The sequence below is a fragment of the Engystomops pustulosus genome, chromosome 11, assembly GCF_040894005.1.
Source record: "Engystomops pustulosus chromosome 11, aEngPut4.maternal, whole genome shotgun sequence".
In the NCBI taxonomy this organism is placed as follows: Eukaryota; Metazoa; Chordata; class Amphibia; order Anura; family Leptodactylidae; genus Engystomops; species Engystomops pustulosus.
Window position 1 is genome coordinate 14721679 of NC_092421.1, and position 24810 is coordinate 14746488.

Here is a 24810-nt window from a genome sequence, read left to right on the forward strand (position 1 = left end):
CTTTGTGCTGTGCCCAGCTGTTGAGGCCTGTGTGCTGTGCCCAGCTGTTGAGGCCTGTGTGCTGTGCCCAGCTGTTGAGGCCAGTGCGCTGTGCCCAGCTGTTGAGGCCTGTGTGCTGTGCCCAGCTGTTGAGGCCTGTGTGCTGTGCCCAGCTGTTGATGCCTTTGTGCTGTGCCCAGCTGTTGATGCCTTTGTGCTGTGCCCAGCTGTTGAGGCCTGTGTGCTGTGCCCAGCTGTTGAGGCCTGTGTGCTGTGCCCAGCTGTTGAGGCCTGTGTGCTGTGCCCTGCTGTTGAGGCCTGTGTGCTGTGCCCAGCTGTTGAGGCCAGTGCGCTGTGCCCAGCTGTTGAGGCCTGTGTGCTGTGCCCAGCTGTTGAGGCCTGTGTGCTGTGCCCAGCTGTTGAGGCCTGTGTGCTGTGCCCTGCTGTTGAGGCCTGTGTGCTGTGCCCAGCTGTTGATGCCTTTGTGCTGTGCCCAGCTGTTGAGGCCTGTGTGCTGTGCCCAGCTGTTGATGCCTTTGTGCTGTGCCCAGCTGTTGAGGCCTGTGTGCTGTGCCCTGTTGTTGATGCCTTTGTGCTGTGCCCAGCTGTTGATGCCTTTGTGCTGTGCCCAGCTGTTGATGCCTTTGTGCTGTGCCCAGCTGTTGAGGCCTGTGTGCTGTGATGCACTCGGTGTCCTGGCGGTGTCGCTGTGGTGCTGTGACATGGGCAGTGAGTGAGCGGCCGCTCTGTCCTGGCCGCGCTCTCTGTGGTGCGGGAGTGTGCGCAGTGCAGTGAGCGCTCACACAGTGGGTGAGTGTGTCTAGCCGCCGCCGCCTGTGTCATCCCCCGCCTTCCAGCCACAAGCCGCGGTGATGGCGGACAGCGCCAGCGAGAGTGACACGGATGGAGCGGGAAACAGCTCTGCCGCTATGCAGACGTCCTCGTCAGCCTCTTCCTCCGGGAAGTCGGGCATCGTCATCTCTCCGTTCCGCCTTGAGGAGCTGACTAACCGCCTGGCCTCCCTGCAGCAGGAGAACAAAGTGCTCAAGATCGAGCTGGAGACTTACAAGCTGAAGTGCAAGGCCCTGCAGGAGGAGAACCGGGACCTGAGGAAAGCCAGCGTCACCATAGTGAGTACACAGCCCGGGCGTCACCTGCTGCCCGGGGACTGCAAAGCCCAGCACGAACTACAGCTCCCGGCATGCCTGGCGACTACATGTCACAGCAGCGGCCGGGGGGGCATCCTGGGACTTGTAGTTCCTTCTCTGATGAGTCACATGGCTCCTCTCTGTAGTATATGCTCCAGGCCAGCAGCCATTGTAAGAGTGTATACATCATCTATAGGGTCCAGTGCACCCATCCCTGGTCGTAGTCTGATCCCCAATGTGGGCACAGGTGTCTGTGCCAGCTGTTAGGGCGCATTCACACGATGCGTTGTGTCGCGGCGTGCGTTTCGTCGTGTTGTGCGTTGCGTTTTTGGCGCATTCCAAAGTCTTCAGCCATGATCACATGCTGAGGTTACATTGCGTTTCCACTGCATCTGCTAAATCGCAAAGTAACCTTAGCATCAAGGCTGAAGCCAGTGGAATGCTTCAAAAACGGAACGTGACGCAACGCATTGTGTGAATGGGTCTTTACAGGTAATGAGCAGATCATGTATGACCTCCTGATTTCTGTAGAGATCACCTTACATCTTTAGGGGGTTCATTTCTTGGGTCATATCCCCCTTTAATACCAAAAACCACAACAACATTGCTCACTCTGCTCCATTAATACTATAATACATATATCAATGGGGGAGGGGGGTGTTAAGGCGTTCGCTTGGTCCAGGGGGCGTGTCTGAAACTGGCAGCACTGATTGGACACTGCAATAGTCTAGGGTAACACCCAGTTGCCTGTTTATTCTTTCATTTATAATAGGAATAACAGAGGAATATTACAGCGCAGCTATAAGAGGAGATTCTCCAGGATTATCATTTTAAGAAGTATTTCCTGTGTGTGGAGAAATGAGTGGTCATCTCTAAAATATTCCTTTTCTAAATACAGGTTCCCAATGCCCAAAGATTACCAGGGCAAGTAGTACCGTGGTAAATTTTCCCCTTGTGTGTGTATGAGCGTAGGGGTCAGGGTGGCTTAACGCTGAGCTGTGGTCATTAGTGAGTACACACCTCCGCCATGAACAACACTCTTGTTACTGTATTGAAGGGGTGCCAGGGATAACCGAATGCCCCTCCAAATACTGTCATGGGAGGGGCATGTATACAGTACTGAGAGATGGCTAGTGACCCCCTGACAGAAGTGTGTAGGTCACTGGATATCACCAGATCGTGTGGTGACCCTATTACCCTGGTAAATTTTGGGAATTGTGTCCTACCCCAATCAGAATCCTTTTCCTACCAGAATGGAGCAGTATTGTATGAGTATGCTTCTCCTTCTGGTATACTCGTGCTGCTGTACTAGGGTGTGACAGGGGTGGTAGTAGCAGCAGGACTGTGAAAAAAAGCATTTATATTCCAGATTGTAGCTGGACTTGTATCACAGTGGATAAGTCCTCACACTGCTATGATATTGGATCTCACTACTGAGCCCCTTCCTTCTGCAGCAGGTTTTCGGTTGAATGCTAGATCAGTCACTCTGAGCATATAGTAGCTCTGGGCCGCTGTTCTGTATGACCCGTCTTGTTCTCGGGTATAACCCTGCCTTTCAACCCTGACTAAGCCCCCAGATGTGATGTCTATGAGGGGGTCTACCATCTCTACCTTGACAGTAGATTTCAAGGGAAACAAGAAATGGACTTGGTGGGAGATTCCACTCCGAGATCCGAGTGTGAGGTATTGTTAGTCACCAGCCACATGTCTTCTACAGAAAGTAGTAGTGTACATCGCGTCCTAAAAGTGATTTACGTTAACACTTTTTCCTGCCTTTACCTTGACACGTTGGTCCAGCATGTAATGGACATAGCCGTCCTCATGTAACACGTCCTACATCCTCCCTCCTTTGGGTTTGTGCGTCTCGCGTACCCATTCTAGATCAGTGACAGGTGAGAAGACTGGTAGGATTACCCGGAAATCTCTATCCCTAGGGCAGCATCGTGGAAACTAAGGCTTTCATTACACCTTATTAGGTGCTCCTGCATCTTGTTATAAAGTGCAAATAATTGGGCGTGTGGTGACATGGGGGAAATTGTAAAATGTTCTGTTCTGCAGTACAGGATATGTCCTGTAATCTTCCATTATGTTATGGCAGCATGGTGCTAGTCATCGGAGCCTCCCAGCCTCACTTTCTGCCTCCACTATATGTCCGATAGATCCATCATAGTAATCAATTCCATATTATTATAGCCACAACTTATTAAAACAAATTATTCTCTTAAAGGAAATCTAACAAAATCCATCATGATAAACCAGGGACACTTACTCCTAGATCCAGGCACCGGGACTGTGGTAATCTTCTTTATTATCCATGGGCTCCCTTCTTCTAAAATAAAGTGTAAAAATTATGCTAATGAGCCTGTGGGGCTCTGCGGGTGCTACCAGAGCTCCTTCACACTACAGCTTCACAGGCTGTTACACTGCATCACCTTCCCCTTCTACTCCCCCCAACGCGTGCCTGTTGTATTCTCACACAGTGGGGAGGGTGGGCTAAGTGCTCCTGCACAGTGTAACGACCTGTGAAACTGCAGTACGGAGGGGTTCTTGTAATACACCCATAGCACTACTGGTTCATTAGCACCATTTTAAAAGTTGATAACGAGAAGATTAGCATAGTCACTGTGCCTGGCCTCATGCACACAATCATATATGGGGGTCATGAGCTGCGGCTAGCCCATGGTCACAGCCTGCACGGTATTTAGCCCAGTGGCTGCGCTGCACAGTATAGATCATGTCATATTTGTGCCCATTTTGCTTCATCGCCGGGCATTTTAATGGACATCGTCGGGCCCCCACCCTGTTTGCGGTCCGTAACGCCTACCTGTCCATGTGCCTATAGCCTAACGTTGTGAGTAATTACGGATTATTAAACGTCAGAAAACTTTATGTATTCTGAATGGCAGGGGAGGGAAGACTAAATATTTCATCCACTCTGGGTAAGTGACTTGTCATTTCTGTCCCTTCAGATCCTGTTATACCAATCTTGCCGGTGCGGTTTCATTACGCTAAGTGGTTTAATACACCGGGTTCTGCTTTATTAAGAAATGCTGATAATTCGTTTATCATTTTAACCAGATCAGCCTAGTATTACGCCTAAAAATTCCCCATGGATATAAATAACTTTCTACCTCCACCCGTCGGGAGCTGGAATATGTGACTGTACTGTGAGGTGTGGATATCACAAGGAGAAATGTACAGTCACTGGTAATGAGGTCTTATGGAGGCAGGTCCAGAGGCTTACAAAGCCCACGTGTACAAATAGGAATGGGCTTATTGGCTGTCCATCCACTTCTTGAGTATTTTGCACTTTGTAGTAGTTTGTTCTTTTTGTGGAGGAACAATTAATGTTGTGCAAATAATTGTTTGTGTAATGAAAAACTATGCAGTGTTCCAATAAATTTCTGTCTCAATTTCTTGCTGTTTTCTAGATCTCTGCTTGCTGTCCTGCTATAGGAAGCTTCATAGTTTACTTCCTGTGGATAAACACTGGTCCATGGTCATGTGATGTCTCACAGGAGCATCAATCAGAACTGTGTGATATGAGGAGCCGTGCACCTAGGAACAGATTTCTATCACACAGAAGCTTTCAATAGCATGACAGCAAGCAGAGATCTAGAAAACGGTGAGGAATTCGTATAGAAAGTGTATTGGAAAGCCCGTATAATGTTTCATTACACAAGCAATAGCAATTGTTTGCTGAAACTAGACAATGGCTTTAACCTGCTCTGACTCTCCATTCCTGCACCACTGTTCTTGGTCACTCCGCACGGGTGTAAGTGATGCATATGGGTCCTGATCTGTGACTGCTCACAACCTGCGGACAGCCATGGTTTTCTGAATCTGAGCCCTCTCTGCAATGTGAATGGCAGTCTCCATAGACTGTGAGCGATATTTGTTCTAGTCTCCCGGCAAAGAACTGTTCAGGACACGAATGTGTGAGTCTCTTGTGTTTGGCACAGATTATTATCTTTGCGCAAGATCTTATCTAACCAGCCAGATGTGCTCCAGGGAAAGGCAGAACCTGTATAGCCTCTTGTAGTGTGTTTTCTTTATATTACATACAGGCAGCTGATATTGAGGTGTGCAAAGTCGGGTAAGGCACCGAGCATCACCTCTGGGGATTGGGGGAAAAAAATAAATATATACTTGGCTTTAAAGGGGTTGTGCATGCATTAAATATAAATATATATATATATCTGTAAAAACGAACAATAAAATAAGTTATCGCTCCCATTGTCTCGGTCTCTGCTCATCACTTCTGTACCTGTTTGCTTATAGATGCAGGCGCTCCCCTCTGACTACTTCTGCTTGCCTGATACAACATAAGATTTTAAAGCTGTATGGGGCACGACAGTGGATGGGAGCGCCTGCATCTGTAAGCAAACGTGTACAGCCGAGAGACGGTAAGCATAACTTTTAGCCCTCCTCAGGCCGTATATGTAGTTTGTTTAAAGCCCAGTGAACCCCTTTAATTCTGTGGGTGCAGCATTGCCCTCTTCAGGGGATCTTTTTCCAGCCCTCACAGTCCAGGTGATGGGTTCTCACTGTGGATGACATGTCACGATGCAGCAAATTTTGGAGCGATGTTTAGATTCCAGTTCTGCTCGTACCTTTCTTACGTGTTTTCAGCACAGAACCAGAAGCGGCGCCCCGATGTGGGATATGAGACTCGTCTGACTCGTACACTAAAGCGACATCCGAGCAGATTGTGTTACTATTTTATTTTTTTTCTTTGAGCTTCTCAATGACGGCCTCAAAATATTTAAGGTGCTGTCTCTACCACATTAAAGTAACTTCACAGCAAATTCCTCAACAAGAACCCCCCCCCCTCTACACAATGTTAATCTGCTGTCATCTGCAGAATGCCACTTCCCACACCTTAGGGAGTAGTAGTCATGAAACTATACAGAAAGTTGCAGCTCCAGCAATAATTGTGTCAGGAACTGGATGAGCAGTTGTTTCAGGTTTTGGAAGGCTTTCGAGATGACAATGTATTAGTGTAGAAGTAAATGTATCAGAACAGTAATATGAGAAAAGGCAATGTTTTACAAAGATTAACCACAAATTAAACGTAATCCCTACACATACGATAGGAGACTGGTGTCTTCTCTACATATGTGCGGCAATTGCAACCCCTACAGATCACAAAAGGTAGGATCTGATGCTTTTAAAGGGAATCCGTAGACCATACAAAGCTGCAGACTGTTGGGTAGCAGCCCTGGAGATCTGTGTAATTATACCTTTGTGTGTAGTTAGTAGCAGCAGAACTGTGAAAAGTAAAGTTGCAATCTAGCTCTTCAGCCCTGCAAGGGCTCTAGGCGGGTTGTTTTAGCCTGCAGAACTTCACAGCCCCTCTGCTCGGAGTAGAAGCTGTATCAAGATTCTGGTAAAATATTTACAGCAGTCACTCAGAGCAGAGGGTCGTGGCTGTATAACTGGTGTGGAAATATGGAACTGTTCTGAAAGCCCACAGCACTTACAGGAGCTACAATCCTGGAATATAAATACTCGTGGCACAGCCCTGCTGCTACTTTCAGCACACACAAAGGTAATATTACACAGACCTCCAGGACCAATTCCTAGTCCTGTCTGTAGTTTATTATGGTGAAAACTGATAAAGGATTTGCAGTTACAATAAAGCCATTTGGCTCTGTATCTCCTGTATTATCAGACAACCCTTACCACCAGTTAGTTACACAACTCCACCATAGGACGGACTTTGCCTGGTGCCATTGAGTAAATAACAAATCTGCATGCAAGATATATCCAGACCGTTTCATAACCATTAAGCACAAAAGCAAACATCTTAGTAAATCACAGAGCGGATGTCACCACTATTTATAGTCGGGCAGCGTCTTCTTGGGCAGTGCCCTATAAACTTTTACAGCAGTGGGGTGCCAAGACTGAGCTGGGAGGATGACGTTAATCATTGAATGGTGTAGCAGGTGGAGACTGCTTGGATTTCTAAGGATAAGGAAGACTGTGCACCTGCCGCCTGGGGGAGGAGACGCCTGAAAGGAGCGCCAGGTCTAGAAGTGAATTCTAACAGGAATCTAGCTGGCCTCAACGTTTCATTTCAGGATAATTCTGGAATTGCAGTAGAACGAGTTTTGAAGGGGTTAACATTCTGTTAATCTGCTGTGGTTGGTCAGAGGTTCCCAATTCCAACATTATGGCCGACTATTGGTCTTTGACATCAATGACCCGAGACGTCGCTCCCTGTGGCTGAGCCGTCTGTTCCGAAGACGGGAAGAGCGCTGCGATGTTGGAATTGTCAGGTGGAGCTGGGTAAGAACATCGGTGGTTATATATGATGCAAGGAGTCCCTTAATTCTTACAGGACAACAGGGCCACACTGTAAACGCGATTACGATAGGGTGCGATGGTCCCGCGGACATGCAGGGACTACTTGCATCACATATAAATTGGACTCCTGTGGGCGATGTGGCAATTTGTGTGATTTAGGTGGTTGATACGTGGCCTTGATCTCCCCTATTGCTTGTGTGTGGTACATCCAGCATGTGCTGGCACCCAGCGTTTATGTCATCGGGCACATTTCATAGCATATTTGCATAGTGCTTGTATGCTCTCCCCACCTTACACTATATAATTTATTAAGGTCCCTCCTCCTCCCACATATGATTCGCTCTTGGTCCATGTTGATGTTTGACACATTGGGGCAGATTTACTTACCCGGCCCATTCGCGATCCAGCGCCGCATTCTCTGCGCTGGATTCGGGTCCGGCCGGGATTCATTAAGGTAGTTCCTCCACCAACCACCAGGTGGCGCTGCTGCGCTGATAAGCATCGGAACGCGCTGGAGTTCACCAGGCCGAGTGAAGGTAAGTGCAAGCTCCGCGACAGATTTTTTTTTTTTAAATGCGGCGGTTTTTCCGAATCTGTCGGGTTTTCGTTCGGCCAAGCCCCCCCATTTCCGTCGCGTGCATGCCAGCGCCGATGCACCACAATCCGATCGCGTGCGCCAAAATCCTGGGGCAATTCAGGGGGAATCGGCGCAAATCGGAAATATTCAGGTAACACGTCGGGAAACCGCAAATTCGGCCCTTAGTAAATGACCCCCATTGCGTCCAGTCGTGGCACTCGTCACTTTATTCTGGCATAAGGACGGTTAAAGAACAGGCCTCAACCTCCCAAGTAAATCTTCACATCTCTGTACAGTAGCATTGGCTGGGATGGAGGAAATCAGAGTTGAACTAGAGACCATAGAAGACAGTGCTGGGCTACATTCACACATAATAATAATAATAATTCCTTTATATAGCGCACACATACTACACAGCGCTGCACAGAGCTTGCCAAATCAGTCTTTGTCCCCAATGGGGCTCACAATCTAATCATGCTACCAGTATGTTTTGGAGTGTGGGAGGAAACCTGCAGATGTTGACCCTGGGACTTGAACCCAGGACCCCAGTGCTGCAAGGCTGTAATGCTAACCACTAAGCCACAGGTGCATTATGCATGGATGCTGTGATAACACCGTGTCTGAGCTGGTTAACGGTGCAGCAAAATATAGAGCATGTCCTTTTCCTGCCTGGGTTTTGTGGCATAGCCTATGGAGAGGGAAAGGAACAAGCACCATTTACCCTCCCACCTTTCCAGCCAACGGGTAAAAAGACGGTTTGCGGTCCATTCAATCACACAGACGTGTGAAATGTAGCCTAAGATCTCAATAAGCATACCTTTTTGTGTGTTGTTAGTGGCAGCAGCACTGTGAAAAATGCATTTATATTCCAGGATTGTACCTGGACCAGAATGTTTCCATTCACAGACAGCACATAAAGATCAATATCTACATACTCAAGAAATAATATCTCAATTTCTTGCACAATTACGCTAGCACCACACCATGGGGACATTTAAGGGGGAGCCGCAGTATTGAAAGTTTGCAGGATTTTACTTCCACTCCAATTGCCTGGTTGAAACCTCATGATGTATCTGCCGTGGCCTTTGTTATACGTTATGCGTATCTCCAGCTATGATTGATGTCCCCCAGTGTGTAGTATACAGTTATTGAATGTGAGTCTCATCTAGAATACGCTTTGTGTAGATGTCTGGGATCAAGGATTGGTGTCTTTATGTAATGTGTTTTCTTAGTCGTGACCATGTACATAAGGAATAGCAAACACATGAACATGCTGAAACAAGTCCCGTCATTGTGGCTCATGACTGCCCCATAATAAATGCGTATCAGGAGTTCAGTGACCGTCCTGGACAGCAGCCACTGCTCACAGCAGTGTAAAACATCGTCCTATCGGCAATGTGACAGTGTATTACAGGGGTAGGGAACCTATGGCTCGGGAGCCAGATATGGCTCTTTTGTTAGCTGCATCTGGCTCTCAGGCAGCTGTGGCTACCGATCTACTTGGGGGCATGTGCTGTGGCTACCTGTCTGGTAGCCGCCGGTCTTTATAGGAACCCAGGAAGTGGGCAGCGCCAATCAGCAGGGCACTGGCCCTTTAAATAGGCGAGTGTCAGCGCGTGCTGGCCAGCCGGGACAGGAGCCAGAAAGTGGTGGGTTGAGTGAGCTCAGAAAGAGGCACCGCCACGGAGAGGGGCACGGGTGTGCCTGCGATCCGAGACCTAGATCGCAGGGGCATCCGTGACACTGGGACTACCTATCTACTGGGGGGGGGGATGTGCATATGGTACGGCTCTTACAGAATAACATTTTAAAAAATGTGGCGTTCATGGTGTATTACATACAACTAGTGCAGGAGTGTCCCCCAGACACTGAATAAGGTGATAAATCTCTGTAGTTATAACAATCATTTTAAACTTACCTTACCCAATATGAAGTGAGTACAGCTGCATTGCCCAGTTCTGCTGTACAATGTCCTCCACGCTGCCCTGAGTGATGTCATCTCCTCAACCTTCTGTATAAAGGCCTCGCAGTAGATCAGATGAGAGACATGAGAAGGAAACTTTGTACACAGGAAGAAGATTTTACCGAAGCATTTTACTTGTGTTCTACATTTTGACACCAAATTCTCAAAGGTCGTCTAAAAACAACAGGCATGCTTTAAGGAAAACGTGCAATAGTCTAGGTTGGAGTTATCTTGTTTGTGGGTGCAGATAAGGAAATATCAACTCGCAAAAGGTGTCGCTGGTCCTCAAGGCACAAGTGTCATTTTTTACTTTAGGGAAATCTGCTTTCCCCTGATATCTGCGACATCTCGAGAGAAAATCTTATGATCAGGTGCCATATGTTGATAGAACACTATGTACAATCTTATCATCTCCTCCTGCTCTATAACATGTGGCCTGCCTGTTCTCACCTAAACACTCCTCTCTTCACAGCAAGCAAGGGCTGAACAAGAGGAAGAATTCATCAGCAACACCTTGTTCAAGAAGATCCAAGCCTTGCAGAAGGAGAAGGAAACGCTGGCAGTGAACTATGAGAAGGAAGAGGAATTCCTCACCAATGAATTGTCCCGGAAGCTGATGCAGGTGAGAGACACTGGCACCCATGGATTTCATCACCACCTTTCATCAAGGTTTTGGCTGCAAACACTGAGCAGTATGCCTAAACCTGCCGTATTTTATTCACATTTCATTGTCATTCTCAAACTATAAGATTGACCATCAGGACTCTCAACCGAGAACGAGGGTCCTGTTCCCCCTAATTTACGAAGCAGCAGGTCCAGCATGTGTCCTGCTGCACCATTCAGTACCTATAGGAGTTCCAGGCAAAGCCTACCCCGAAGCTCGGCTATTTCTGCCGCTCCCATTGACCTAAAGGATTGTGGTGGATTATTAGATTTTCCAGACTTCTTCCCATTAGAGGGATTTCCAGCCCCCGTCCATTTGCGGGTTTAACTCCTTGTAAATGTCATACCAGCTCAGGACTCCACAATATACGTTACTGTAACGAATGTGTAATGTACAGTCATTAAAACCGTGTGAAAGCTGTCGGTAATCCTTGGACGTAACGTTCTCCCCACTTTTTCCTTTCTGTGTATTTAGTTACAGCACGAGAAAGCAGAACTTGAACAACACCTGGAACAAGAGCAAGAGTTTCAAGTTAACAAGTTGATGAAGAAAATTAAGAAACTGGAAAATGATACCATCTCCAAACAGCTAACACTAGAACAGGTAAGACATACCGTGCCAGGCAGCAGTGCCACCACACACATGCCATGGGCACCGGTGGATCAGTATCCAGAGGAAAGCGGAAATGTCTGCTTATCGCATACAGACTCTTAAAGGGATTTTTCTCTGTAATGATATTGAAGACCGTATCATAGAGGGGACGTCCATATCGGATCAGAGTGGATCCCACACTGATTTCAGCGACAAAGACTGAGAACATAGCCAGAAGCCAAGATGTAGTCTATATGGAGTAACTGGAAGTAAATGGAGTTTACACAGAAAACAGAGCCCTATTTATGTGTTGTCTGTGTTTATTCTGGAGCTGGAGGCTTCTAGAAACAGGTGATCAATGAGTGAAAGTGACAGACCCCCACCAATCTGATTAATAAGTCATATCGCTAACCTGTAAAATCCCTTTAAATATCCATTTACAAGTCTCACGACAAGCACACAGCAACGGGGCTGCAGTTGGACAGTGCCAGCGCTGGGGATTGGTTGCACAAATGAATTACAGCAGGTTTTAGTTCTTTTATTTTAGATTTCTTTTTACTATACATCACATTTTGGTCAGTGTCTCCAGTCTGTTATGTACATGGATGATATCAGTAACCACAGGCTTATCTCTGCTTTCTTTCCCCCTTTGATCACGCTTAGGTAATTTTGGGATACGCTTGAATAGCGTAGTCGCTGAACTAACACTTTCTGCACGCTTCTTTTAAGGGACCGTTTAGACAGAGTTTGAGGGATGACAGCGGATACCTGTGAGAATGGAGATTAGCAGCCCGCAGATTTTATCTCCGGGCTAAAGGATAATTCCGCTGTAGCGCAGCACAAGGCTGCTCAAGCATGAGATTATATGGATGTTTTGAGCATTTGCATGAAGTTGGATGAATCTATATGTATTCACGTGTCAGAAACAAAGCACAAAATTCTTAAAACTGGTGCAACAGCTGCTTTATCTAGTATCAGGCCACTAGATGGCACTAGACTGCAGTGATTCCCTGTGTGTCTGGGTAGACAGAGATCATGGTCACCCTGCCTGCACATTAAGCTGCATATTCATAGTGAGGGGTTCACTTTAAAGGTGCTCATACACTTTGATTCACCCATATACATGCAGGCATGCATGGCTTAAGCTTGCATTTGTTTTCATTTGAGAGGGAAAAAAAAGCCACTTATCTTAAGTGAACAAAGGATGGTGGACTTGTAGATAGTCGACAAACTCTCATGCACACTATGTGATGAGACCGTCTTGTAAATAGTTTTGGGCCTAAAAAGATGATGTATTTATTAATTGCTACAAATAACATTTCCATTATTTGCCACACAATCATATGCAGAATTATACCTAAAATGGGGATTTTTAAAGGAATTGTTCCGTCAAAATCAAGCTTGGTAAAGCTGACACTTGCTTATAGATCCAGGCACTGTGACTGTGGGAACTTCTTATATTTGCTATCCATGGCCTTCTTCCTTCTAAAATCAACTTTTACAATTATGCTAAGCCAGAATAGCTCTGGGGGTGTCACCAGAGCCCCTCTGTACTGCAGATTTGAAGGCTGTTACACTGTCTACTGCTCCCTCTTCACCCCCTCCATCTGCCTGATGTAATCTCACACAGAGAAAAGGGTGAAGTGCTCGTGCACAATGTAACAGCCTGTGAAGCTACAGTAAAGAGAAGCTGTGGTAACGCCTTCCAGACGTCTTCAGTTTCATTAGCATAATTGTAAAAGTTAATTTTAGAAGAAAGGAAGCCATGGATAACAATAACAAATATAAGAAGGTTACCGCAGTCACAGTGCCTGGATCTATGAGTAAGTGTCCCTGGGTTATCATGATGGATTTTTCATGGTAGATTTCCTTTAAGTAAATTGATCCAAACTGCATTGATAGGAGTTCTATCTCATGTATAAAATATCCTTATATAAAATAATAGTGTAGGATCATATATTGAAGAAAGGCCTTCCCTCATTCATGAAATAAATTCTCGGCTTATATCATTGATTTTTTTTCTTCTTAATTGTTGTCTTGAAGGTTCAGTCTTGCTGTGCTCCGTCCTCAACAGCTCTGCCTGTGTTCATTTTCTAACAGAAATCTTTTTCTGCTCTCAGCTAAGACGTGAGAAGATCGACCTTGAGAACACTCTGGAACAAGAACAAGAAGCACTAGTTAACCGTCTCTGGAAGAGGATGGATAAATTGGAAGCGGAGAAAAGGTCAGTTCATGGAAAATTTCTTGTAGTTTCCAATGGTGGCTTGCCTTCTCTTATTACCGTACAACTTACAGAGACGTGAGATATCAGATGTAACCTAGGTAGGTAGGCCCCACCCTAGGTAGGTAGGTCATACTGTTTTTTACCTGAAAATAAGACACTGTCATGTATTAACTTTTTTATCTCCTTAAGAGGCACTGGGCCTTAAATTCAACGGATGTCTTATCAACAACTTCTCTAACATCCTTATAACTCTCCAGAAATGTATCCTGACTCTCCAGAGGAGAGGCGGTTCTACCATCACCATAGACAGGGGGCATCCTCTGCGCCTAGAGGAGAGGCGGTTCTACCATCACCATAGACAGGGGACATCCTCTACACCTAGAGGAGAGGAGGTTCTACCATCACCATAGACAGGGGGCATCCTCTACACCTAGAGGAGAGGAGGTTCTACCATCACCATAGACAGGAGGCATCCTCTACACCTAGAGGAGAGGAGGCTCTACCATCACCATAGACAGGGGGCATCCTCTACACCTAGAGGAGAGGAGCATCTACCATCACCATAGACAGGAGGCATCCTCTACACCTAGAGGAGAGGAGGCTCTACCATCACCATAGACAGGGGACATCCTCTACACCTAGAGGAGAGGAGGTTCTATCATCACCATAGACAGGAGGCATCCTCTGCGCCTAGAGGAGAGGAGGCTCTACCATCACCATAGACAGGGGGCATCCTCTGCGCCTAGAGGAGAGGCGGTTCTACCATCACCATAGACAGGGGGCATCCTCTACACCTAGAGGAGAGGAGGTTCTACCATCACCATAGACAGGGGGCATCCTCTACACCTAGAGGAGAGGAGGCTCTACCATCACCATAGACAGGGGGCATCCTCTACACCTAGAGGAGAGGAGATTCTACCATCACCATAGACAGGGGGCATCCTCTACACCTAGAGGAGAGGAGGTTCTACCATCACCATAGACAGGGTGTATCCACTACACCTAGAGGAGAGGTGGTTCTACCATCACCATAGACAGGGGGCATCCTCTACACCTAGAGGAGAGGAGGTTCTACCATCACCATAGACAGGGGGCATCCTCTACACCTAGAGGAGAGGCTGTTCTACCATCACCATAGACGGGGAGCATCCTCTACACCTAGAGGAGAGGAGATTCTACCATCATCATAGACAGGGGGCATCCTCTACACCTAGAGGAGAGGAGGTTCTATCATCACCATAGACAGGGGGCATCCTCTACACCTAGAGGAGAGGAGATTCTACCATCACCATAGACAGGGGGCATCCACTACACCTGGAGGAGAGCAGGTTCTACCATCACCATAGACAGGGGGCATCCTCTACACCTGGAGGAGAGGAGGTTCTACCATCACCATAGACAGGGGGCATCCTCTACACCTAGAGGAGAGGAGGTTCTACCATCACCATAGACAGGGGGCATCCTCTACACCTAGAGGAGAGCAGGTTCTACCATCACCATAGACAGGGGGCATCCTCTACACCTGGAGGAGAGGAGGTTCTACCATCACCATAGACAGGGGGCATCCTCTACACCTAGAGGAGAGGAGGTTCTACCATCACCATAGACAGGGGGCATCCTCTACACCTAGAGGAGAGGAGGTTCTACCATCACCATAGACAGGAGGCATCCTCTACACCTAGAGGAGAGGAGATTCTACCATCATCATAGACAGGGGGCATCCTCTACACCTAGAGGAGAGGAGGTTCTACCATCACCATAGACAGGAGGCATCCTCTACACCTAGAGGAGAGGAGGTTCTACCATCACCATAGACAGGGGGCATCCTCTACACCTAGAGGAGAGGCGGTTCTACCATCACCATAGACAGGGGGCATCCTCTACACCTAGAGGAGAGGAGGTTCTACCATCACCATAGACAGGGGGCATCCTCTACACCTAGAGGAGAGGAGGTTCTACCATCACCATAGACAGGGGACATCCTCTACACCTAGAGGAGAGGAGGTTCTACCATCACCATAGACAGGGGGCATCCTCTACACCTAGAGGAGAGGAGGTTCTACCATCACCATAGACAGGGGGCATCCTCTACACCTAGAGGAGAGGAGGTTCTACCATCACCATAGACAGGGGACATCCTCTACACCTATAAGAGAGGAGGTTCTACCATCACCATAGACAGGGGGCATCCTCTACACCTAGAGGAGAGGAGGTTCTACCATCACCATAGACAGGGGGCATCCTCTACACCTAGAGGAGAGGTGATTCTACCATCACCATAGACAAAGGTTCTGTACTGTAAGAGCAGTGAGACTATGGAACTCTCTGACGCAGGAGGTTGTTATGGCGGACTCTATGTACATGTTCAAGAGAGGCCTGGATGACTTTCTGGAGAGAAAAAATATCACGGGTTATGGGGATAAAACATTTATTTAATTCTTAAAGGTTGGACTTGATGGACTTGTGTCTTTTTCCGGCCTTATATACTATGATACTATGGTTTCTATTGAAGTCATTAGCCCCACTCTCTCATGTTTAGCAATAACACTTTGCTTCTTATCCAGGTAGCTGCTCATAGGACATTTGCAACGCAACAGTCAGTGATTTTATCCTATGAATTCATCACCCCTGTCACAGCCTCTTGCCTTATGTAAATGATCTACTAATACTAATGTATGGCGTAGGGGAAATGTAGCACTGACGGCTGCTAGGTCTTATTTTTTAAGGGAAGCCTTATATTTCTAAGCTTGTAAAAAATGGTACTAAGTCTTCTTTTTAAACTTGGCTTGGATGAGAAAGGATAATAGTACTCTATCAGTATAAATGTATATTGCGGTCTACCATCTGTCTCCAAACAGAAAATACAAGGATGAAAGAGAAAGGTTTGTCCTCTCTCCCATTTAAAAAAACTTGAGTTAAAATTTGAGTTCTTCTAGTAAATTGAAAGGATAACCAGTTGGTTAAAGGGGTTGTACCAAATTTGAAAATGGCCATATCCACAGAATAGGGGAACACAAAGTGAGGCTTTGACTGCAACAACCCCCAGCAATTCACAAAAAGCACGTTCATCCTGCCGCTCCATTCTGTAGAATGAGAGTGTCTGAAATTGAGCACAACGCTCTATCTACAGCACTCCCTTTTACTAAGGCGAATAGACAGCCGCGCGTGGGAGGGATGAGCACTACTCCATAGAGAGCGGTTAGTGCTGTAGTAAGGCGAAATATAGGTCATGTCTTTATTTTTTTTTGTGCAATGAAACATTGTGCGTGTGCTCACTGCACCGTGACCGGGTGCCATAGTCGTCAGTCCCCCACACATTTGTGTGCATGCTTGTCCTACTGCTCCATCCATTAGCAGTCGTAACCTCACTGATCTGATTATTATGCCCTATCATAGGCATAGTTGTTACAACCCCCTTTAAATAAGCCCTTTAATTTTGCTGCAGGGGAGCTGCCGTTACATCCCCTTCCTCAACTAGCAAGTATTTTACTGCAGATGCCCTATGCTTTGAGGTGTAGATTTTGTTACTTTCTTTGTAATCCACATATTAAAAGCTTTTGTTCTTGGTTATTGTTGACTTTTGAGCATTTGAAAGCACACATGCAGGATGAGAAGCAATCCCAAATGCAAATTTTAATCCAAAGCCAGGCATGGATCCAGCAGGATGGTGACTTCTAAGCCTTTCCTGTAGATTATCTATGAAAGTCATCTCTGGATTTGTCTCCAAAAAAACAGCATTGACACCTGGGTTTACATTGCCACATTGTGACCTTAAATGAATCTCCGCTTACTGAGCCGTTCTTTTTTTAAGTTGGATTTTGTCACTTTTTAGGATTTTGCAGGAAAAGTTAGACCAACCAGTGTCTGCTCCACCTTCTCCCCGCGACATATCAATGGAGATAGACTCCCCGGAGAACATGATGAGACACATACGTTTCCTGAAGAACGAAGTAGAAAGGCTAAAGAAACAACTGAGAGCTGCACAGCTGCAGCGTAAGTAGACCTACCTACCCGCTTTCTCTTTACTTGTTATCTGTATTTAGATCTACTCCTATGTTTGATGCTGATTGATTCATCAATCATCTACAGGATAGTGAATAGATTTATGATCCTGGTGGGTCTCGGCTGTTGGGCCCCAACAATCGAGAGAACTGGGGAAATCCTGTACATGACGGGCACATATACTGCTCTTTACATTGTGGAAATGAGACCCCTGTTTGTGCGGTCAGCCATTGACTAGCATGTTGTCCCCTATGTAGTGGATATCAATATTTTTTGTTCTTTATTTGCTATTTTACCCTTTATCTCATGGACGTACACACAGCCTTTATGTGTATCTGCTTGTTTTGCAATCCTTCAGTGCGGATATAAATCCAGCATATAAGATTAATGAAGCGGATGATAATCTGTGACACTCGCTCTTGGTTTCGTCCTTGAATGCTTTGTGTTCTTGGTATTTCCACTGGATAACAAAGGTTACTGCTTTTGGTGCTTATCAAATTGTGCAACCCCCACTTTTATCTGATGTCCTGTTCCATAAAGCAGTGGAAGTGAGTCAGCCGGTTATATATTGCCATCGGCTGGAGCAAGTATGGGTTCTTTTTGAAGTTCAGGAGTTGATAAGCTCTGGGTGATAGTTTTCTAATATTTCAAAGCCTCCGGCCGATGGCACACGTGGCATTTTGAACCCGTTTTTGGGCCGTTTTTTGCAAAACCTGTCAAAAACGCATGTGTTTTTTGACGGACTGCATAAAAACGGACCAAAAACGGGTTCAAAACGCCATGTGTGGCATCACCCTTAGGTAAATTGTAAGAAGGTTCCCTCTTTCTACACCATCATGGTTTATATTCCTACATGCAAATCCCTGTGCAATTTTGGGCATCAATCACAGACACCTATCCACATCTCTGCAAATTAAAGCTGTCCTGCGAGTTTTTATTATTTTTTTTGTTCAATGAATTTAAACTGAAACGTTTATATTTCTATGTCGTACAGATACCGAAAAAATGGCGCAGTACTTGGAGGAAGAGCGCCACATGAGGGAAGAAAATTTGAGGCTTCAAAGAAAACTGCAGAGGGAAATGGAGAGACGAGAAGCGCTGTGCAGGCAGCTGTCAGAAAGCGAATCCAGCCTAGAGATGGATGACGAGAGGTTGGATTTCTTGCTCAATAAACTGTTTTAGGACAGACGCATAACCGTAAAAATCATTTGAGTGGCGTCCACATTCTGTTGGCACACAACCACACTAAATGCAATACTTATAAGGGAACGGTGCGCATAGCCGTGGCATAAACGGACTGTGCGAACAAGCCTTTAAAAAAGTAGAGCATGTCCTAGTCAGAATCTTTTTTTCACAGATCACTCAAAGACTTGAGCTTAGGAGGAAAATCGGCCAAGAAAAGCAAATGTTAGAGAGCCTGTCACCAAGTTTTACCCCACTAAACTAACTTCCTCAGGTGGGATATAAAATGTCCTTTCGAAAATTCCGTTGACTTATTAAAAAAAAAAAAAAAATCTCCTCCAAAGTCAGAGACTTTCTTTTCAGTGACTTAAGTGACACTTCACTACCAGCTTCTAAACTTGACTCATCTCATATGAAAATCTGCCTGCCTTTGGAGGAGATTTTTTATAGGTAAAAAGGTGAGACTTAATTAGGGAATTATAGAAAGGACATTTCATACCCTCCCTAAAGAGGCTAGTAGTTTAGTGGGGTAAAACCTGGTGACAGGTTCCCTTAAAGGCATTGTCCACTGTAAGCACATTACAGCAAATATGTGTGTGTGTATATATATATATATATATATATATATATATATATATATATATATATATATATATATATATATTATTGTCTGTTATGATTAATTATTACATTTTCCAATACACTTTTTGTACCATTTCCTTGCATTTTTCTAGATCTCTGCTTGCTGTTTTTTTTTAATAGGAAGCTTATATATTTACTTTCTGTAGATAAACACCAGTCCATGGTCGTGTATATCAGAGTAATCAGATCTGTGTGATACTAATAAGCTGGCCACCTGTGTGACATCACATGACCAAGGACCAGTGTTTATCTACGGGAAGTAAAGAATAAAATTTCCTGTTACATGACAGCAAGCAGAGATCTAGAAAAAACAATAAGAATTAATACATAAAGTATATTGGAAATTGGAGCACATTTTTAATTACACAAAGAATATCAATTATTTGCTGGAATGAGCTTAAAGTGGACGACCCCTTTAAGGCTACATTCACATGGACGTATCCCTGCCTGGCGGTTGCCCTCCCCTCTCCGTAGGGATGTACGCTGCATGGCTGTGCACGCGGGCATAGGGCATGTTCTGTCTTTTCCCTGTGTACGGAGCGGTAGGCACCGAATCGCTCTGTGCCCCTATTGCTGTCTATGGGGACTGATGTATGACAGAAACTCTAGAATCTAATATATAAAGCTGAGTGTGTGTGTATGTACTTAATTATGTCCACTAAAGGAATCTGTATCGTCGCATTTACAATAAATAGTAATATGTCACATTTCTGGAAAACACCACATTGCTAAGAAGACCTGGGAAGTGATGAGATGAATTCCTAATGGTTCTGTAGCTAAAAAGATTTAGGGATATCAAGATACCAAAATGACCAGTACTTGTCACATATCCATCAATACATGTAAAAAAGCAATTGTGATCATAATAAAACATAACTTTTATTCATTCTGATATAAAAATTGTCCTCATGACTCCGTGTCAAATAGAATGAATGAGGCCGCACAACAAGAAGAGTCCAATTTCACCAAATATAACAAAAGTAGGTATGTACCCACCTCATAATCACAGTAATAGTGGTATGTAGTCATGTAGTGTCACAGAGCAGCAAATATCAATATACTGGGTAGGTACATTCATGCAATAAACCACAATGCATAAATGGAAACCAATGGAGCAGTCTCACCCAGTCCTGTGATATGCCCGATCAGGGGCACATAGAGGGATGGTCCAGAAGTCTATTGTCCGATGCCCAATTCATCCCTATTACTGTGATACCTGCGCCCCAGTAGATTAGCTCCAGCCCTTAATATGTATTTGCTTTATGCTTGCAGTTTGACATCAAGGTACCCCACGTCTGTTTAGGGATAGCGATCAGGGCAAGTGTGGGAGCGCCCTTGTTAGCGGGAGCTAATCTACTGGGGCACAGGTATCACAGTAATAGGGATGAATTGGGCATCGGACAATAGACTTCTGGACCATCCCTCTATGTGCACCTGATCGGGCATATCACAGGACTGGGCGAGACTGCTCCATTTTTTTTTACCTTTATTTGTTTATTGCATGAATGTACCTACCCAGTATACTGATATTTGCTGCTCTGTGACACTACATGCCTACATCCCACTATTGCTGTGATTATGAGGTGGGTACATACCTACCAATGTTATATTTGGTGAATTTGGTTTCTTCTTGTTGTGAGGCGCCATTCATTCTATGTGACGCTGAGTCATGAGGACTCGACTAGTTTTTTTTATCAGATCGAATGAAAGTTATGTTTTATTATAGTCTCATTGGCAAACGTCATAGACGCGGTTTTGAGCAGAAATTTTTACCCTGCACTTTCCAAAATACACTTATTACCCACCATATACAGGAGACACTGTCTGCTGTTGTGGCAGTTAGAAGCAGAGCTGTGATTGATTACTGTTCTGCCACAGGTCATTAATATGAGCTCTGAGCGGCAACAATAGGCAATGAGTATACGACACCGAGATAGGGGAAGTTTTATCGGAAATGTCTTGGGTAAAACTGTTCCAGTTGCCCATGGAAACCAATCAGACATCAGCTGAAATTTTATAAACAGTTCTGTTCTTAGACACTTCTGATAAAAGTGACAGAGACAAACAGAGAGAAATAAGAGGGCGGCGCCTTGTGTAATACAGTCACAGAAAGTAAGCAATACTGCTCACCTGTTTATCACTTGGTGGTATGCAATGTATAATCCAGAGAAAAAGGTCCTCCGTGTCCAGAAACGTTCCTGCAGCTCCAAAGCTCCCGGGGTGGCCGGTACCATCAAAGATGGACCGGTGGTAGAAGAGTATTCAAGAAAAAATAAAAATGGGGGCTAACAGTAAGGGGCGCTGGACGGCCTTACCACACCAGTATCTCAGGCAATGGACATTTATTGAGGATAAAACTAAAATAAAATTACTAATACAGCTACAAAAGCGAATTCATAAAATACAATACAATAAAGATACTTTTTGTCCAAAAAAGTGACGCGTTTCAGGAAGGTTCCCTTCTTCTGACTAAACCATGAACCAGCGATCAGCCACCAAAATCCAAGGGACTGCTGAGAAGCCTGGGGCTTGGTGTCTGGTGTCTGCTGTTAGCTAAAAAACTATATCCCCTGCATCACCCCACATAAAATAAAGCTCTTATAGAAACCTCTATCACATTTAACTTCATGTCTTGACAAATACCTAGACCTATTATTTTCATCACTGATGACAAAATCACTCGGATTGTGGATGTCGCCTGCTGTCAGGTACAACAACATTGCATATGCTTGCTGTATTTGATAAAATTGCTTTAAAAGGTTGTGTGGTTTTTAAAAAGTAAAATCTTAAAAAAAAAAAAAAAAAAAAAAAAAAGGTTAACCTTTTTAGGTGTAGAAATGGGACACTCTCCGTCCTCTGTAGATACCCAGTTCATGCATCCAACTTGCTTTCTCTGTTTTTCTTTAGGTATTTTAATGAAATGTCTGCACAAGGACTAAGGCCACGTACCGTGTCCAGCCCCATCCCCTACACACCATCCCCCAGCTCCAGCAGACCCATTTCTCCAGGTAAGTGAATACACGCTGCACTGATCACCATATCCGTGTGTAGAGCCAGGTATATGAGGGGGGGGATACTATTAGAGAAACACGGTCATTTCCTAACTGAGGTCTAATTACATTATAATAGTTGTCCTTACAATATGGTGACAGCTTCTGGTGTCTTATTTAGCAAAGTATAGAAACTCCATTATCTTTAAAAAAAAAAATAATAATAATTTTTTGTTATTTAAAGCAATCTTTGCGTTCCTCGGCATGTGCTGGGGAGCAGTAGGTAGGCAGATGTACACAGGGGATTTGCCACTATTATTGATGAATATGTTACTGTATTCTGTGTTTCAGGCTTGTCCTATGCAAGTCACACTGTTGGCTTCACACCTCCGACCTCCCTCACTAGAGCTGGAATGTCTTATTTCAATTCTCCAGGTTTACATGTGCAGCACATGGGCTCATCCCATGGTATCACAGTAAGTCCATACTTTACTGACTTTGTCTCCATTGAACTGCTCATAGACCCTGACATATGTGCACTGGGCAGGAATTGGTTATTTGATAAATACTTACAGGAAATAACTATTGTGGGGCATCTTGTTTTACAACTTTGTTCTATTCCTCCTTTCCGCCTCAGTGTTTTGACCCTTACATTTTAATCCCCTAGTGATGTTTACACAATAAAGATAATTTTTAGCCCCCCTTACTTTACAATTTTACTCAGTTTTATTGCTTTTTTTTTTTGGACCTATCACTCGGTGGTCAGTGTAGAATCCCAGGGTGTTGGTGGGGACTCTTTAAGCAGACACTTCATGATTCCTCTGTGTTATGGGATGCTGTGTGCTGATAGTGTGCTTACATTATCAAGGCACAGGGTTTAGCTACACTTTCATTTAGCTTTTGAAGATTCTACTAGCATCTGACACATAGAAAGAGAGAGATGGGACATGATATGGATATAAAACACAATGAAACACTGCTATCTCGCCTATAACGCACACCATGAGCTCTGCTCTAAAGACCTTATTTGTCTGTAGCTTGCAGAGTAAGTCTCTGCACACTGCAGCTTGCTGGCAGGAAGTGCCTGTACCGGAGCTGGTCTTGTAATGCAGGGGGAGGGGCAGAGAGCACTGCAGTGTGCAGACATGAAAAGCTATTTATCAGAAGCATCCGACCATAGTCAGAAAACTTACGGTCGTATCCAGGGACGCCCAAAATTGTAAACAGCAGGTCTGATAGAGACATGTTGGAATTATATTTGTGAAATGTTGTATTTTTGTTAATAACAGTGAACTGGAGAATGTGTTGTTTTGTTATCCTGAGTATATTTTAAGATTTTTTTCTTGGTGGGAATACCCCTTTAAAGTTGGCACTGATGGATTATGTCCTGTGTATGTATAATTTATATAAGTGTAGATGTTTACATGTATATAATTTGTGTTTTCAGAGACCCTCTCCTCGAAGAAGCAACAGCCCTGACAAGTTTAAGCGTCCCACTCCACCTCCGTCTCCAAACACCCAGACTCCGGTGCAACCTCCACCCCCTCCTCCACCTCCGGCACAACCTGCGGTCCAGTCCGCTGCCTCTCAGTCCGCCACGTCCCACAATTCAGTGCATCCTCCCTCTCAGCCCTAGTGCATGTCCTCTGCAGTCTCTGCATCTTTGAGTTGGACTCATAACATGGAACAGTTTACTCAGAGCCAAAGGCTTTACATGTCATATTCGGAAATTTGACTTTATTTGCACTGAGGTTACATAGGCTTCACTGTCCAATTGTGTTGTAAATGTTTGTCTCAGAAATGAGCCAGCGACCTGGGTCTTGCAGCGTTAACGTCCCCACACAAGCCCCCCCCCTCCCCCACCCCCCTCGTTCCATGTTTACCAAAACTACATGTACCCTGGCTGGGACATTGCTACTCCGCAAACCTTACTTAATGTTAAATCATGCTGCTCCGATGCTTTTCTTTGAGGCTTTTAGGCTAATATAATAAAAGGGATACTTTTTTTTTTTATATATATATATTTTGTTTTTCATTCATTTTGCCTAAGGGTTCTAAAGCATGATTTTTTAAAAAAAAAATCATAATTTTATATAGTATCCCGCCTATACCATAAAAATCACTACAATTGAAGTAGTCTTAGACTGCGGCTGCTGAGATCTGCACATCTTATGCCCCCGCACGCACTGTGGGAACCAGTAACTCAAAGCCAATCGCAGAGCAGTCATGTGATAAGAGCGGCATGTTTCTTACGTTGCAAAAAAAAAAAAAAAAAATTATATAAAGGCCTATAAAAAGCACAGTGTTAAATGTACCAATCATGTGCTAGTAAGGATGTTTTTATGGCTTTACGGAGGTAGGTTCAAGTTAATCCAGTGCCTGTAACTCACATACATCTTCTAGCTCGCTATATATACATAAACCAGACCGCGGCGTTCATCGCGGACACAAACCATAACTGATGCAACAATCACAGAAAACCAAATCCTTCATCTATTAATGACATGGTAGTGACATGTGGGAATCCTTGTTTAATTAT

At 44.9% G+C, this 24810-nt stretch overlaps 1 protein-coding gene across 1 annotated transcript; it reads left to right on the forward strand.

Annotated features, from left to right (window-relative positions):
- The first annotated feature begins 718 nt into the window (after nt 1–718).
- CCDC6 (coiled-coil domain containing 6) lies at nt 719–24573 on the forward strand. Its single transcript, XM_072129474.1, has 9 exons — nt 719–1109; nt 10449–10598; nt 11115–11243; nt 13352–13455; nt 17288–17448; nt 18452–18608; nt 22189–22289; nt 22623–22747; nt 23719–24573. The coding sequence occupies exons 1-9, from the start codon at nt 852–854 to the stop codon at nt 23905–23907; spliced, it is 1374 nt and encodes a 457-aa protein (XP_071985575.1). The 5' UTR covers nt 719–851; the 3' UTR covers nt 23908–24573.
- The last annotated feature ends 237 nt before the right edge of the window (nt 24574–24810 follow it).

Coding starts and splice junctions, on each gene's coding strand:
- CCDC6 (XM_072129474.1), top strand. CDS start 852: ATGGCGGACAGCGCCAGCGAGAGTGACACGGATGGAGCGGGAAACAGC. Junction 1,110..10,448: donor GGAAAGCCAGCGTCACCATA/GTGAGTACACAG, acceptor CTCTCTTCACAG/CAAGCAAGGGCTGAACAAGA. Junction 22,290..22,622: donor CAGCAGACCCATTTCTCCAG/GTAAGTGAATAC, acceptor TCTGTGTTTCAG/GCTTGTCCTATGCAAGTCAC.